General features: G+C 33.2%; 2 protein-coding genes across 6 annotated transcripts; both read left to right on the plus strand.

Moving 5' to 3' along the window:
* The first annotated feature begins 644 nt into the window (after positions 1-644).
* LOC110720929 (protein suppressor of white apricot-like) lies at positions 645-6,449 on the plus strand. Of its 5 annotated transcripts, XM_021900021.1 has the most exons (5): positions 920-1,004; positions 2,365-2,450; positions 2,613-2,779; positions 3,298-4,092; positions 4,819-6,449. In XM_021900021.1, the coding sequence occupies exons 2-5, from the start codon at positions 2,444-2,446 to the stop codon at positions 6,358-6,360; spliced, it is 2,511 nt and encodes an 836-aa protein (XP_021755713.1). In that variant the 5' UTR covers positions 920-1,004; positions 2,365-2,443; the 3' UTR covers positions 6,361-6,449. The 5 variants fall into 5 exon arrangements, with proteins under 5 accessions (XP_021755712.1, XP_021755716.1, XP_021755714.1 ...); XM_021900020.1 differs by lacking the exon at positions 2,365-2,450 and having other exon boundaries at positions 645-1,004; XM_021900024.1 differs by adding an exon at positions 2,944-3,034 and having other exon boundaries at positions 894-2,779.
* Positions 6,450-10,493: 4,044 nt separating this feature from the next.
* Positions 10,494-16,096, plus strand: LOC110720931 (WRKY transcription factor 42-like). The gene is made up of 6 exons (XM_021900025.1): positions 10,494-10,892; positions 10,997-11,110; positions 11,284-11,451; positions 11,655-11,930; positions 12,455-12,568; positions 15,414-16,096. The coding sequence occupies exons 1-6, from the start codon at positions 10,662-10,664 to the stop codon at positions 16,050-16,052; spliced, it is 1,542 nt and encodes a 513-aa protein (XP_021755717.1). The 5' UTR covers positions 10,494-10,661; the 3' UTR covers positions 16,053-16,096.
* The last annotated feature ends 162 nt before the right edge of the window (positions 16,097-16,258 follow it).

The following is a 16,258-nucleotide window of genomic DNA, read 5'->3' on the forward strand; positions in this document are numbered from 1 at the left end:
CCAAAGATTGAAAAGTGTTAATTCGTGAGCTACTCTATTTCTAATTTTTCTACTATGCTTAACAAAAAAATTTGCTAGTGTTGTACTCGTTATGTTTTACATATTACGTATATCCCATACATTAATACAGAAAACAATAAAGAGGGGCAAGTATAAAACCTCTTCGGAAGGGAAAAGGCTTTGGGTTGGGAGGTTTCCAATCACCTTGGTTGGTAGTAGGGGAGTTAATGAGCTTAGCCGGCTCGCGAACTACTCGAGGTCGGCTCGGAAATTTTACAAGCCGAGACACAACCATGTTCGGCTCGAAAGCTAATGAACAAGCTCGAAATATTTTTTGTTTTAATTTTTTTTAACATCGTAACCTTAAATATTGGTAGAATATTTTTAATAAATTCTAAGAAAAATAAATAAACTTAGTTATAGTATATTATATCTTAAAAATAGACATTATATTGTTATAATTTTCGAATCTAAGTCGAGTTTTACTGTAACTTAAACTTGATAATTTAAGCTTGAAAAAGTTCGGCTCGAACTCGAACAATAGTATATTGTGCCAAGTCTGAGCTACCCAAGCTCGGTCTCGACTCGGCTCGGCTCGTTAACACCCATAGTCGGCAGAATCCCCAATTCTCACCAATTAAGGGTTTCTCTCTCCTCTTCCTCCCTCCTCTCCTTTCGCCCCCTTTTATCAAATTCACTCTTAGCCTAACTTTCTCTCTCCTCTTCAACAATGGAGGTCGAACTCGAGGTAGTCGGCCGCCATGCGATGCTCTTCGACGACGACGCCACTGCCGCCTTTGTCAACTCCAAAGATGCCCTAATTGACTGGAATTCTCTTTCAATCGATCGTTTTGATGTTCGCAATCTTCTCACAAATCCTCCCTCTTCTTTCCGCAAGCTCACCGTTCATGGCGGCGGCGGAGGAGTGTCTCCCGATTCTCATCTCGAAGCTGAGCTCGATCTCGAACGATACGCTGATCTTCCATCTTCTTCTGATGAATTAGGTTTGTTCTTTTTCTCTCTTGCTCTCTTGTCAGCTGAAATTTTTTATTTTGAATTTATTTTGTATTTGTGGTTTATCAATGAGTAAGCAATGTATTGAACTGATTTGTGCTTTGAATTGATTAAAATTGAATTTTGTGTTATGTTGTTGATACTATAGTTTATTCCAGTGAATTTAGTTTGGTAGGGCGTAAAATGATGCAACTATATGGAATCAGAATTATCAATTGTTTATCTAAGATAAAGCTTGTTAACTAGGTCATATTTGGAAAATTGAATTTGGTAAACTATATATCAGCTTCATTCAGAGTGTTTATGTTGATCAAATTAGTGATTGGAGTGTAGCAAGATCACAGATTTGGCTGTGTAAGTCTATTATTTAGACAAGGGTGTAGTTTTTGAAATCATGATAATATTACTAACTCGAGAGAGAACTCATTGTGGATAAGATCATGAAAAAGTTGTTTTTGTTTGTGTCTTTTAAGTATATTTTTCAGATGAGAGAGTGGTATTTGAAATTAAGATAATCTTCGCTTGAGAGAGCACTCACTGTGGAGAAGATTAGATTACGAAAGTGTTGCTTGATTTGTTGTATATAAGTATGATTCAGATGAGGATGGGTTATAGAAATTAAAATAATGTTGCTCTCTTGAGGAAGCACTCATTGCAGGCCAAATCATGGTTATGTTGCTCAATTTGTTGTATAAGTGCACGGAATGCTTGCACAATATACAAAGGATTTCTTCTCAACAAATGGCAAAATTGTCAAAAATTAAATAGCTTGTTTTTGCTCCAATTTGTGAGCTAGTACCAGATAGATTTTTCTTTTGTAAAATAGTAACTTGAATATATTTTTATATTAAAAATCAGTACCTTGAATTAAATTTTTTTATATTAAAAACATTATCTTAATGCCACTTTATGGCCAAAAAGTCAAGTTTCCGGCTATTGACTTCCGTTTCCTCGCCAATATTATGCGCGTGATGTACAATTGCAAGAAAAAAAAGGGCAATTGAAAGGGTATTGTATCTATGGAGTAACAATAAGGGTGAGTTTGGGAGGGCTTTTTTGGAAATCAAGATGATGTAACTAGCTTTGTGGAGCACTTATCTTGTGAGCTCCCAGCTACTAAGAGCGATCACATAAATGAGTTTTTGGAATCTTTGGAGAGGGCAGTGTATATGTAGGGAATTGAGTTGTTTGGCATAAAAATTAGGGAGTGTGCTAAGAAAATACTTCTATGGGCATGGGGCACTGGATTTTGATACTTAGTTAATGAGGTCTGTCTTTGCATTTATAGGTTAACTTAAAGATGAGAAAGTTATGGAAATCAATTTGTAATGTAACAAGTGTTAGTTACAGGTGCATGCTATGTTGCTTTGCTACATATTTCCACATTTGCAGGAAAGATATCTTATCTGCAACTGGTTGATCTCTTGAAATGACAAGTAAGAATGTCCTCCGTCCTCACTCTGCTAGTAACATCGTATGTCTAATTTTCTTGGGTTCTTTCAATGCTCAGCTTCTTTTGCAATTAATCTAGATCATATAACTAATTCGTACAAAAGACAATGGTGATAACTGTATTTTGGATTTGTTTTGTCTGTTAGAAATAGAAAATGAAGCGGCGAAGACAGATGCTTCTGGATATCATTTTGTGCCCTTCTCCTATGGAAACTCTACTGATTCCAGTGACCAGAAATATCTTAATGTGGCTCCGGACACATCTGCGTTTCATCCTCCATTTACAGTGCCTGAAAGTTTACTACAAAATCTGGTAAGCTGATCCCTTTTCAGTTATACATCTTACACATGGCTTCTATAAGTGTTTTAAGAAGTTGATGATTTTTTTTCCTCTTTGGATAAATAGCTGATGTAAACAAATGGTATTTGTCTGATGTGCATATGTTATTCTGAGGCTTACTATGTCTAAGTTTTCAGATGCTTGGAGCAGGTGGACTTCTTCTGACCTAAAGTTGCTATTCAGGGGCACATTGTTCCCTTTTGATGTGATGACAGATGGGCCATGCAGGTGGGATTAGGATGATAGAGTTAATTACTTTACCTGGAAATTCACATCATCATAGTCGTGTGGAGCATATGGAATGAAATGTTTCCTCATAGAATTTTGATATTTTATCGTTTAAGATTATCAAGCTCTACGTGAGATGCTACTTATCAAGTTTCCTTGGCTTTTAATATTCTTGGTTCTCCACAAGATTTTAGATAAATTTAACATGTGAGAATTTCTTCTCTTTATTAATGATATTTTTGTTTTCCTCTAATTCTTTTCAGCCTCCTACGGATAAAGTGCATCAGATTATTGCAAGGACTGCTTTGTTTGTTGGAGAAAATGGTGGCCAGTCTGAAATTGTTTTAAGAGTAAAACAGGGAGATAACCCAACATTTGGATTTTTGATGCCTCACCATCATCTACACCCATACTTCAGATATCTCGTTGATCACCCAGAGCTTCTGAAAGCTGACCATGATGGCAAGTCACAGAAGGAGAACACAAATGAGGATCGAACTAGTGGAGCGCTTTCTCTCCTGGGTTCATTCTATGGTACAGGAGAAGATGAGGATGTTGCAGCTGTGCCTAACCAAGAATCTAATCAGGTTGACTCTGATGAGACTACAGCAGTAGCTGTGATGTCCAAGTCTCATGCAGTAGAAAAAATTACCGGTCCTGAAAGCGAGTCTGGAAAGGACGAGATTGTTTCTAAAGTTGCACATCCTTCTAAAGTGAAAGTGCCTTCATCGAGTAAAAATCGTAGTAGTAGCATTAAGTCTGTAAAAGCGAATGCCGTAAATAGAGAGGCTGGCACTTTAGCTTCTACTGTTTCTATCATGGACAAGTCAAAAACTTCAAGTTTGTTTCCAGTTTCTGAAGTTGAAACGCTGCTTGTAGACCCTCCAGCAGAAGTTAAAAGGTTGGTTGATCGAATAGTTGAGATCATCTTGAAGAATGGTAGGGACTTTGAGGCAGTGCTTATAGAGCAGGACAAAAAGCATGGCAGGTTTCCATTCTTGGTGCCATCCAACCAGTATCACCCGTATTATCTAAAGGTTCTGAAGAAAGCTCAAGAGGTTTGTCTCTTAATAGTATATGCTGTTATTTTCTTAGTCATGTAATGGTCATGCATATATATAAGTCATGGCCAGTTTACTTTGGATGAGCCTGTTGGGACAATGGGCATTGGGAGATTTATAGGTAACTACATGTTTCAAACCAGTAGATTATTGAAAGGTATGTTTTGATAGCGGTGGATTATGTTGAATTTGCTTAGATGTTGAGGCCTGTTCATGTGAAATGGGATATTAGTATCTTTTACTTCTTTCCTTTTTTTTTTTAATGCGAAGTCAGTCTGATACTTAAGTCATATGTAGATCTCTGTTTCTTTGGTTATTCAACTTTAGGATACCTATTTAAAAAGCAAGCTGATTCAAAAATTGTCACACGTTACTCAATGAAAACTTTGTTTCTTATAAAGAAGAATGTTTAGTGCTCAATTGTTAAGTACTCTGAGCTATGTCTATTTATCATTCCAGCTTTCCTTATCAGTTAAGCCTCAGCTTCTGAGTCAATTTAACACATTCCTTCTGCTTTGCATTCAAGATTCAACTTGTTAGAATGTAGCTTTATAAAGCATATTGGTGTGAGACAAAGCCCTTCAGTTTCACTGTTGCATCATGATACAGCCTATTATTCACGCTTCATTGTATTTGGACAGGAAATAACCTGCTATATTTGGTTCCATTTTTCTCTTTTTTATTTGGAATCCTGATTTCTCTTTCCTTCATCATTTCTTACAGTCCAGATTAAGTGGTAAGAGTTTTAACACTGAGACAGAAAAGAACACTGCTTCCAGGAAGGACAGTCGTATCTCATCATCCATGGGATGTGGAGCTGATGATTCAGCGCTTGACTGTGACAAAAAAGAGAAGTTCAAAATGGTAATTAGCAAATCAAAAAAAGATGCACATGATCATCCATCCAAAGAGACTCAGCAGCACTCAGGAATAACTGTGGATGCAGCAGCAGCAGCAGCTATACTTCAGGCTGCCACTAGAGGCATTAAGAAACCTAATTTGGATATATTCTCCAAAACATCTTTGAGTGGTGTAAGTCGTGGTTCCAGCAATGAAGGTGGGCAGGCATCAAGTTTTGGAAGCCTTCAGTCTTCACAAAATCAAACTTCAGGCCAAAAGTTAATAGAAAATCAGAAGTCCAATGTTACAATTCCTGTTGCTAAAGAAATTGCCAATACTGCTGCTCGTGCAGCAGCTGGTGAGGCGGACTCATCTGAAGCTGGGATGACCAAGGAGCAGAAGTTAAAGGCTGAAAGATTGAGACGAGCAAAGATGTTTGCAGCAATGATAAAGAGTGGTGTTGCACCATTGGGTACAGAGCCCCAGGAAGCTTCATCTGTAAAACCATCCAGCTCCGATTTCCCTGGCTCTGCCACTGAGGTAACCAATGGAGAAGTCAAAGATAGAGAAGGAAGCTGTGTTCTAGAAGAGGCTGAGACTTCAAAAAGGATTGAGATGCCAGTAAGGAATTGTTCTGACGATGAAATTGAAAGGAAAGCAAGAAAAAGCCGCCATTATAGGTCTCGAATACATGATGACAGTGAAGGAGAAGAAGATGAGTACTTGGGGAAGAGTGGGAATGATGAAGAATATGATGATCCAAGGCATTCTAGGAAGAAGCATAGGTCACGTAATTCCTCGAGGCATCATAGAGATAGAAGCAAGGATACTCACAAACATCGTAAAAAGCATTCATTGTCAAGAAACAGAGAATCTCAACATAGACACAACCATGATAGCACTTCTTCTCCCTATGAAGATGACAGACATAACAGATATAAGTATGATAGCTCTTCTGATGATGAACACAAGGGCCATAAGCGCAAGCACAAGCATGATAGCTCTTCTGATGATGAACACAAGCGCCGTAAGCGGAAGCACAAACATGATAGCTCTTCTGATGAAGATGAGCACAGACACCGGAAGCACAAGCATGATAACTCTTCTGATGAAGACGAGCACAGACACCGTAAACGTAAGCAAAAACACTACAGAAAAGAAGAAGACACACATAAAAGGAAATCTAGGAAGGGTGAGAGAAAATCTGTAAGGGAGGAAATTGAATTGGAAGAAGGTGAGATAAGAACCAAATCTTCAGATCAGTCTTCGTCAGCCATAGGTGATGATGCTAGTACAGAAGCCTCTGTTGATGTTTCAAAGATATCTTACCAAGATAAGGCTCCATCTTTACCCCCTCCTGAAACAACAGAAGTTCCTGATGAGCTAAGAGCCAAAATTCGGGCAATGTTGCTAGCCACAATGTAACTTCTTTTTGTATTCGATTTCTGTACCATGTAACTATTTTTCTGACATTTCTGGTTACCATTGCACAATGAAAGATTGTTCTTTCTCAACTTGTTTCTGTACCATTTTTTTGTCCTTTTATCAATAGATTACTCTTTCTGTTGATTATACTGCAAAATTCATGAGCAAGATTGGCAGTACGGTGTAAAAGTTGTGTTAAAAGAATATGATATTAGATCTCGAGGAGTTGTCACAACGTGGCTAGTTTTACGGAGTTCATATACTATACACCTACGGTCATAATACTTATACTGAGTGACTAGGTCACAGATATGTACCTAAAATAAATCATAATGTGATTGTTGATATCTATATACTATTAGCCACCGCTAGTCACTTGAAAATTGAATTCAGGATAAACCAACATATCTATGTTTTTCTTAACAAATTTTTTTTATTGAAATCATCACCACAGACTAGAGATAAGATGAAGTTTGTTGAAATTAAATGATCCGAAATCTGTTAATTGAGTGATGATATATCACGATATAAGCATGAGAACTCATCCTTTGACTGCAATGAAATGAAGAAGGTTCTCCTTATAATGTGCATACCTTTCGTGACCAAAAAAACCTATAAAAGTGTGCCATTTAATATATAATACCAGTAGAAGAAAATAAATTACCATTTTAAGTGGATGATTTAGAGGATGTTTGGCAATTGGCTTTTTGCTTAACTTTTGGCTTTTGGCTTTTTAGTTTGGTCAAACAACCCAAAAAAATGTTTGGTAGTTGGCTTTTAAGCTGACTTTTCCGCTAAAAATCAAAAGCTAATAGGAGTAGCTTTTTCTATTGGCTTTTGGCTTGTTGACGCACTTAATCACTAATAAATAGCTAACAACCATAAATAATTTTACCAAACACTTTTGTAAATAGCTGGCTTAAACAACTAACTTAAAAAGCCAATCCATACAGCTAATACTTCCAGCTAGTCAAACAAGCCAATACCCAACAGCCAACCGCCGATTGCCAAACAACCCCTTAAATTAGGAAAGATAGGCACATGGGAGTAAGTAGAAGAATCAAACCCTTTTTGACAAATTAGAAATAAATAGAGCATGCATGTTTCAAGGGTTATCCCTTGATTTCTCTTTGAAAAAAACATCCATACACATTGATTGCGGCATGAGCTAGCCAACTTTTTCAAGGATTTTCTTTTACAATCTAGCGTACCACTCCCCTTTGTATAATTGTATACATGCATGCATGCTTCTTTGTCCACATTAATAATGAAATGGATAGCATATTCATGCACGCACACACTCCGGCTAAATGGTTAGCATATTAGACAATATATAATAGTTCTTGTGTCATAAACAACGATTGTTTGATAATAAGTCAATCTTTTCTAGAATAGTTTTTCAAAAACAAAAAAAATAAAAAATAAAAAATAAAAATCTAGAATTTACTTTTAGTAGCCATAAAGTATTAATTAATAAGACAAAAATATATTTAAAGAAGAATGAGCAGTATAGATAGAAATGAGGTCAGATCACACTGAATAGGAATTAGGAAATCAATTTTTTTTTTTTTTTTTTTTTTTTTTTTTTTTTTTTTTTGTTATTTAATTAACACACACAAATCCAATCATAAAAGCACATACATGGATTATTTTTTTTTCCAAAGAATGGTCTAGAGAGTGTGACATAGATGTACCATGTATAGTAGTAATATCGAGTTTGATTCTCACTAAATGAGACTTGTAAGTCTTGTGAAAATTTTAATGCAGTCTTATGACTTTTGACTACCATAATTTTTAAAATAGACGGTTAAGATTTTTTTTTTTTTTTAATTAGTAATTTTAATTAAAAATCTTTTTTTAATTATTTTATATATATATTTTTTCCACAATTTCGAAAATATTAAAAAATAATTTCTAGAAGATAAAAATATATTTAAAATATTTAATATATTATTTTTAATTAAAATTACTAATTAAAAATAAATCAAAAAATAAATAATCTCAGCCGTCCATTTTAAAAAAATTATGGTAGTCAAAAGTCATAAGATTACATTAAAATCATCTGTAAGTCTTGGACTTCAACTACACTAGCTTAGGAGATCCCAACCATCTACTATGTACAATACATCCTCATTCCTCTATGCTCTCCTTGAATGAGAACAAATAATAGTACTAATCGATTCCTATCTAAAAAATCGTGACTTTTTTTTTTTGAAAAAAAAAAAAAAAAAAACCTCCAAATTATATACGTGAATATTTTTCAAACATACAGAATATAATGAATTTTTGTTTTTTACCTAACTAAAAAAATCAAGCTAACTTTACCAAGTCAATGAATTGTGCACAAGTTTAATCTCACGAGTCTTGACAAAATACCAAAAAGCCTAATTTTGTTGCACTTAATCTTGTTTTAAAGTTATAGGTAAGCCAGTCAATCTTCTTTGAGAATAGAGTGTAGACTTTGGAAGAAAGTTGTAACTTGAAAATACATAAATAATAAATTAAAAATCCTCCAAAAGACAAACGAACTCTATATAATTTTTAGAGATTTAGCTGGTCTAACATGCATCATCATGCATGCAAGCAAATTAAAATAGATATATGATGAATAGTATATTTTCGCATGCCGGGTGGCTTACAATTTAACGAGTTTCCTCAAAAAAAATTTTTTACGAATTGTCAAAAAGTCTAGTATGATTTATGAAGCATGAACCAAGTAAATTAATCATGTGACTATGTGAGTCGAGACTCGCGACTAGTTGTCCCATTGCACATCGAAGATTAGAGAGAAAATAACTAACATAGATAGGGTATACCGCCACTCAATCTATCACCAATTGACTTTAAATTAAAATCTTGCTAGTTTATTATATGCGGTCAATACAAAATAAAGGTCTCTATGTTAAATTAAAGGTTACTCCTTTTATGTTAAAATAAAGTCATTGTGTTATTATAAATGTCATAAGAGGTTAATTTTGAAATTTTTGATATATAGGTCAATGTGAATGATAAAGGTCACAATATTAAAATTAGGGTCACTATATTCAAAATAGCATCGTACGTCAAATTCATAAAAATATTAAAGGTCACACGAGTTTTAATAAAGGTTACTATGTTAAAATTAGGGTCATTATGTTCAAAATATAGTTAGTTGCGCGCGTATAGATATCAGGGCCACAAAAATATTATTGTGGACCAGGCCCACGCAAGTTTTTTCCTCTGTAGTCAATTTGAGCAAAAATAAGTTTTTTTTCTTTCAAAAAAAAAACAAAATGCTAACTTGATTTGTTATCTTAAAAGTAATTACTTTTGACAAATATAAAGACATAGTGTGAAACAACAAAATAAATTTTCTTAATCGATTAATGAGAACTATTTAAGATTATTAATAGGCAAAAGTTAACGAGTGCCCTAGGGGCGTTAGATAAGAGAACTAAATGTGAGAATTTTAAAGTAAAATAACCGATCGTCCGATTGGCGCGTAATTTTATCATGCATTCTGAACTTAATAATATTTTAAGTAATATATAGATTAATTAGTTATCTGACGCTTGTTAGCAATATCCTTATTAATATAAAGACATGAAATATTGTTGTAACCTGATATTAAGTGTCAACCAACCATGGTAAACGATTCTTACTTTATAGTCTAATCTTACCATTAATACATCCAAATTATAGGAAGACCAGTCAATCACATTGACTTTCTCAACATTCTACACTCCCTAATTAAACCGTTTTCTTTTTAACGAAATTCATGCTTTTGTCTCCATGATTTACATTCTTCTTGGAGATCTAATCTCATTTTATTTTCCCCCCCCCCATTATTTTGACTCTTTCTCTCTCTCTATAAGATTACGTGTACACCTATGCATTTGACGCAACCCCTTACCTCATGACCTAGATTTATATAATAAAAATATAAAACATTATATATATTATGGTATATATAATATATATACCTTATTATATAAAATTATATGTTGATTAATTAATTAATTAGTTAACTAATTAATTTAGTCACCCCCATTACATCTCTTCTTTGGTCTTTAGCTTTGACCTCTTTTAATGCCGAGTCCATCTCCTAATTTTTGCTTATAATCTGTTAAATTATTTCTGTATTATTCACTTTCTCAACTCTTTAGACTTTTCTTTCTATATTTCCACCTTTTTCTTCACCTCTTCTTCCTATTTTACACTAATTACTCTCCATAATTATAATCTTCTTAATTTTGACTCCACTCTAAATCTTTATGATCTAGCAAATAATTGAGAGGATCATAATATATATCAAAATAAATATGGAATATCATGTGAATCGTAGCTATATTAGAAGAGATGATGATGATAATAATATTGAAGATGATCATGAACCTCAAAAGCATAGGTTAAAGGAGATGGACTTTTTTCAAGGCTCTACTTTTTTTTCACAAGGGATATTAAAAGAAGGTGGTACTAACAAGGCAGACAACAATGGCGGCGACATCCGAGATGGTTATGGTGATGATGATGATCTTAAACTACAACTTGATGTATGCAACTAAAAATTATACTATAATTTTGTCTTAGCTTGTTTATGTTGTTTAAAGTCATTAATCATTATTTTTTGTGACGCGCTCATTTTATGTGATCATAGACCGGGTTAAAGCTTCAAGTGGCTAGAAATTTCGATTTTGTCGAGAAAACTACGGTGGGAGATGAAGTAGAAATGCTAGAATCTCATGATGAGAATCAAAATGCTAAGGATGAGGTGATTAACACTTAGTAAACTCGTGTATATACGTAAATCTTATGTGATTATGATAAGTATGTACGTATATTTTTATGTTGTTCTAACTTTTAATTAGATAGAATTGGTTCCTATTTTATTGTCATACCATGAAAATCTAATTTATTATAGTAATTTATTATATGTGAGTGAAGATGATAATTCTAAGGGAGGAAATTGCACGAAAGAGCGTCGAAAATCAAAGATTGAAGACATTACTTGATCAAGTTACGAGCAGTCACCAAGCCCTACAAATGCAAATCATGACAATTAGACAACACCAACTTGATCAAAATAAATCCATTAAAGTCCACCCAACAGAGGTACTCTTTTTTTTTTTTTTTTTTTTTTTTTTTTTTTTTTTTTTTTTTTTAATTTACATATTTTTGTTTAAAATTACCTATAAAAAAAAATTGATATGTAATGAATTATATAGTTAAATTTCAGGGTCAAATTATAGGTGAAATTTTCGTATAAAACATTCTTTGATGTACATGTTTTTTTGGATTCGTGCATATGATTTTAGACATTAATTAATGATGACGGGGTAATAAATGAAAAGAGGAAACAACAAATGGGTCAATTCTTGGGTCCAAAGCAAGAAAATAACACTGATGGAGGTGATAAAAGAAGGTCCAATTCAAATTCAAGTGATAACAATAGAGATTACGAGCAATTAAATAAAAGTACAAGTAATGTGCAAAGAGTTGGGGGTACTGCAACCGTAGAGACTGAGGAGGCTCATGAAGTAACCATGAGACGAGCTCGCGTATCAGTTCGGGCACGATCAGAAGCAAATATGGTATGTAATATCTAAATTTAATGTCACCCTCTAGTTATATAGTATATTTATATTTGACATGCTTAACTCATGGATTATACAATAGAGATTCATTATACTTATTTGTATTCAAAAAATGGATTTAGTTAATACAAACATACACACAAATGACAAGAATCTAAGCTATATACCAAAAACAATGCATGAGTTTGTTTTGGTATTCTAGTTGTTCGTAATAATTGTTATCATAATGATATCAAATTATTTGAAAATAAAACAACTATACAAATTACATTGTAAATTGTTTCTTTTTGTCTATGAAAATTTTGATATTCTTTTTCTTTCCTTAAGTATACCTAAGTTTAATGAATTACTGTTACAAATCAATAACATGTTGGCATGTTGTCAAAAACTAGGAGTTTATGTACCATAACTCACATGTTTAGATCTCTCTTCTTCCAGCTATTAGGATTAATTCAGATAAAATAAAATATTAATCAATAGCATTCTTTATATTGGAATATTTTTTATTATTGAATGTGCAGATTAGTGATGGATGCCAATGGAGAAAGTATGGTCAAAAAATGGCAAAAGGAAACCCTTGCCCTCGAGCTTATTATCGTTGCACCATGGGAGTTTCTTGTCCAGTTCGCAAACAGGTTAATCCTTCGTTCGTTAGCTTCTTTGTACCCTTTCTATTTCAATAACTAACTTGGTGATTGAATTTGAATAGTTGTTATATGAACCTATTAAAATTTAGTTGAACTAATTTTTCACAAATAAATTATTTGAAAGGTGGAAAGAATAAAACTTGAAGCAAATCGATCAAATTAAAACCTTCAAAGCCAAAATTAGTTTAGGCCTCATCATTAATGTAACTTACAATTATTTTATATCAAAGCTTAGTAGATGATCTTGATCATCTAAGGCCAACCATTTACAAAGTGTTCCTTTTCCATATATAGAAGTTTCAATGGGTGATAATAGCATTATAGTTTGAACCCTTTCTAGAAACAAACTCTGGAAAATACTTTAATTGGTTCCACTTATATATGTACAAGTGTATCACTTAGGTGTGGTCTTTAATTGGTTCACAACATGCGGATATAAGTTAGGACTTATATTACTTTATTATCATTGGAGAAAATTGCAAAAAAAAAAAAAAAAAATAAATAAATAAAAAATAAAAATAAATGATAGTGCTAATTATTAAAATTGCAAATTTTAAATCATATCTTAAATCCTCAAGGTATGAGGTTTAAAAACCGAAGAAAGGATTGGTTGATTACTTGATTATGCTGAACTTCTAGATATTAAATAAAAAACAGATTTATTATTTACAAAAAAAAAAAAAAACACGTGGTATGTATTGTGAATCAAGTTCCAAATTCATATCAGTTTGATCTTATCTCATTCTCACTCTAAATCCATACGGTCCTGCTAACCCCAATCACCCTAGGTCCTTTATAAGAAAGAATACGATTAAGTAATAAGGCAAAGATTACAAAGCTCAAAGAATGATTTAAACATAAATGTATCTTTATTTAAAAGAAATTGTGCTTCTTCATTATCGTAGTCGACCTATATTTGTATTTGATGTTTGGTAGAATATTTTCAACTTACAACCAGTTGTATTTTATAGATACAAAAAAAGATTTAATTTCTCTCATTTAGTGCTTCCACAAATTAGCAAATAAGCAAAGAGTTAGCTTTGATGTACGACAGATAAAGTATAATCAACGCACCAAAATTAAAACTATATTATATAGTAATATGCGAATTCAAGCATCCCTATAGCTAGGAGGCAACAAAATTTAATCTTTACAAGGACATCATCTTTGTACATTCCCTTGATATGTTAGTAGATTATGTGCTTAATAATGTATCTCAATCCACACAAACGTTATTGGTAAAGTATTGTGTAGGACGCACTCACGTGAGTCCGGTCATACAAACAGGAACAAGTAAATTTTTTTATTTTTCTTTTTTTTTGAGGAAAAAAAAATCTTAATTGTAAGAAATTAGATAATAATAGTAAGATATTAGATTATAAATATAAGATATTAGATTATAAGTGTCGGAAATTAGATAATAATGGTCAGATATTAGATTATACTTATCAGGTATTAGATTATAATTGTCAGATATTAGGTCTTAATTGTTAGAAATTAGATTATAATGGTCAATATTAGATTATAAATATCAGATATTATATTATAGTTGTCAGAAAATAGGTTATATATATAAGATATTAAGTTATATATATCAGATATTAAACAATGTCTCGCCGTAAAAGAGGGCTTTATGAATCGATGCGTATCAGTGAGCAACCAAAGAAGGCTAAGGTTGACCAGCTTGAGGCTAGAAAACGAAAAATCTCAAAAAGCCATAATAATTGAGGAAAAGATTGAAGCAGCTCCAACGTGCATTGTTACTGAAGCTTTGCAGTTCTAGTACTGGAACTTAAGTAAATCTGTGAGGAAATTTGTTTGCTGTATAATCCGGTTTAACAGAGGCAGGGTCGCCGGCGCCGGGGTATGGGTGAGGGAGGTTCACCGGCACCGGGGAATGGGAGGGAGAAGGTCGCCGGCTGCCGGCAGGGGCTGGGCAGTGACATTGGGTAAGGGATGGGAGTATGCATTATAAACCGGACTCACACAAAACCTTCTCAATGTTATTATATGCATGTAATGCATAACTTGAAAACAAAATAGAACAAAATTTTGGTGTGCTACATCTAGAAAAATCTACATCTTCAATAGATGGACAAAGCATTACAACTATAGTACGTAGTAATTCTTTTGTTATAGAATACTTTCAATGATTTAACTTTTGTACTATTTATACATTAATTTTACCATATTTTCTAACTAATATTTAAAATTAAAATCAAATGTTACTGTGTAACATTGTTGGATTAGTTTTAAAGTATATTTAATAACTAATTATTTATGATTTTCATTATTACATAACAACATATATTTATCATCAAACATGTGCACAAGTATTCTATGCTCAATACCACTAAAATTCTAAAATGAAGGAATATGTGAAGAAATAAACCACTTTACCAACGTTAGTCTCTCTTTGCATAATGTTTTACGTAATACATATCTTGTTTAACTTCTAATGTTTTTTGTGTAACGAATATACTTAATCTGACAAATTGACAATCAGACATACGACAAAAGTGAATTAAGTTTGACAATTTCATGTCAAGAAAACCGCATGCAAAAAGGCTAGGAAAATTCAATGCATCACTTAGTTATAGAATAAATATAAAATTTTCTATTCAATTAGTCAAGCACTTTACCTTATTTGTCATGTCAAGTATTATTGACCTATAAATTGGAATAAATTTTGTAATTTATGTTGACATAGATATGATTTTTTTGCATTAGATAACCTTGGGCAGCTGTCTAAGCTTAAGGAATATATATTCACGTTTTCCTTCTAGTATTTACACAATTTAACATTATCATATCTTATATTCTATTTCAATAGGTCCAAAGATGTGCAGAAGATAATAGCATTCTCATCACAACCTATGAGGGACACCACAACCATAACTTACCACCGGAGGCGGTACCCATGGCCAGCACAACAACCTCGGCCGCCTCAATGCTCATCGCTGGCTCCAAGTCATCAAGTCCGATGGACGGACTATTATGTCCGTCTATCTTCTCACAATCCACGGCACTCCCAGGCCTCCCAAGCTTGGCCACAATATCCGCCTCGGCCCCTTTCCCTACTATCACATTAGACCTCACTCGGCCTCAAGGCTCACAACCACAAGGGAACAACAACAGTAACATGCCATGTGCAAACGCAAATGGGCCGGCCTTAATGGGCCTTATGCAACAATTGTTGGGCCATGGGCCCAACAATTTCCTTGGATCAAATGAGCCCAATAGAGAAAATAGTAACTTGCCTTCAGTTGACCCATTAAGTATAGCTAAAGCTGCCCTTGCTTCGGACCCTAATCTTGCTTCCGCTTTAGCAACGGCTATATCCTCAATAATTAAGGGTAATTATGACTCAATCAATAATGTTAATAATAATGGTAAAAGTAGTGAAATAGTTATGGGTAAGCAAATTTCTAAGGACAATAACTCTGATTTGTCCAATTTATCAGAGAATTAATTGGTTAATTATCAATAATATAATCATCATTCTCATCTTTTTTATATCCTTATTATAATCTTTAGATTTTTTTATTTTTTCCAAAAATTTTGACGTGCCTAGGATCATATGTACTACGTATTTTTTATTCTTTTAGATTCCATGTATCTAATAAGTAGTGTAATTTATAATTTTGAAGGATATTATATTGCATTTATTCTTCAATT

Source organism: Chenopodium quinoa, unplaced genomic scaffold, assembly GCF_001683475.1.
Source record: "Chenopodium quinoa cultivar QQ74 unplaced genomic scaffold, ASM168347v1, whole genome shotgun sequence".
Classification (NCBI taxonomy): Eukaryota; Viridiplantae; Streptophyta; class Magnoliopsida; order Caryophyllales; family Amaranthaceae; genus Chenopodium; species Chenopodium quinoa.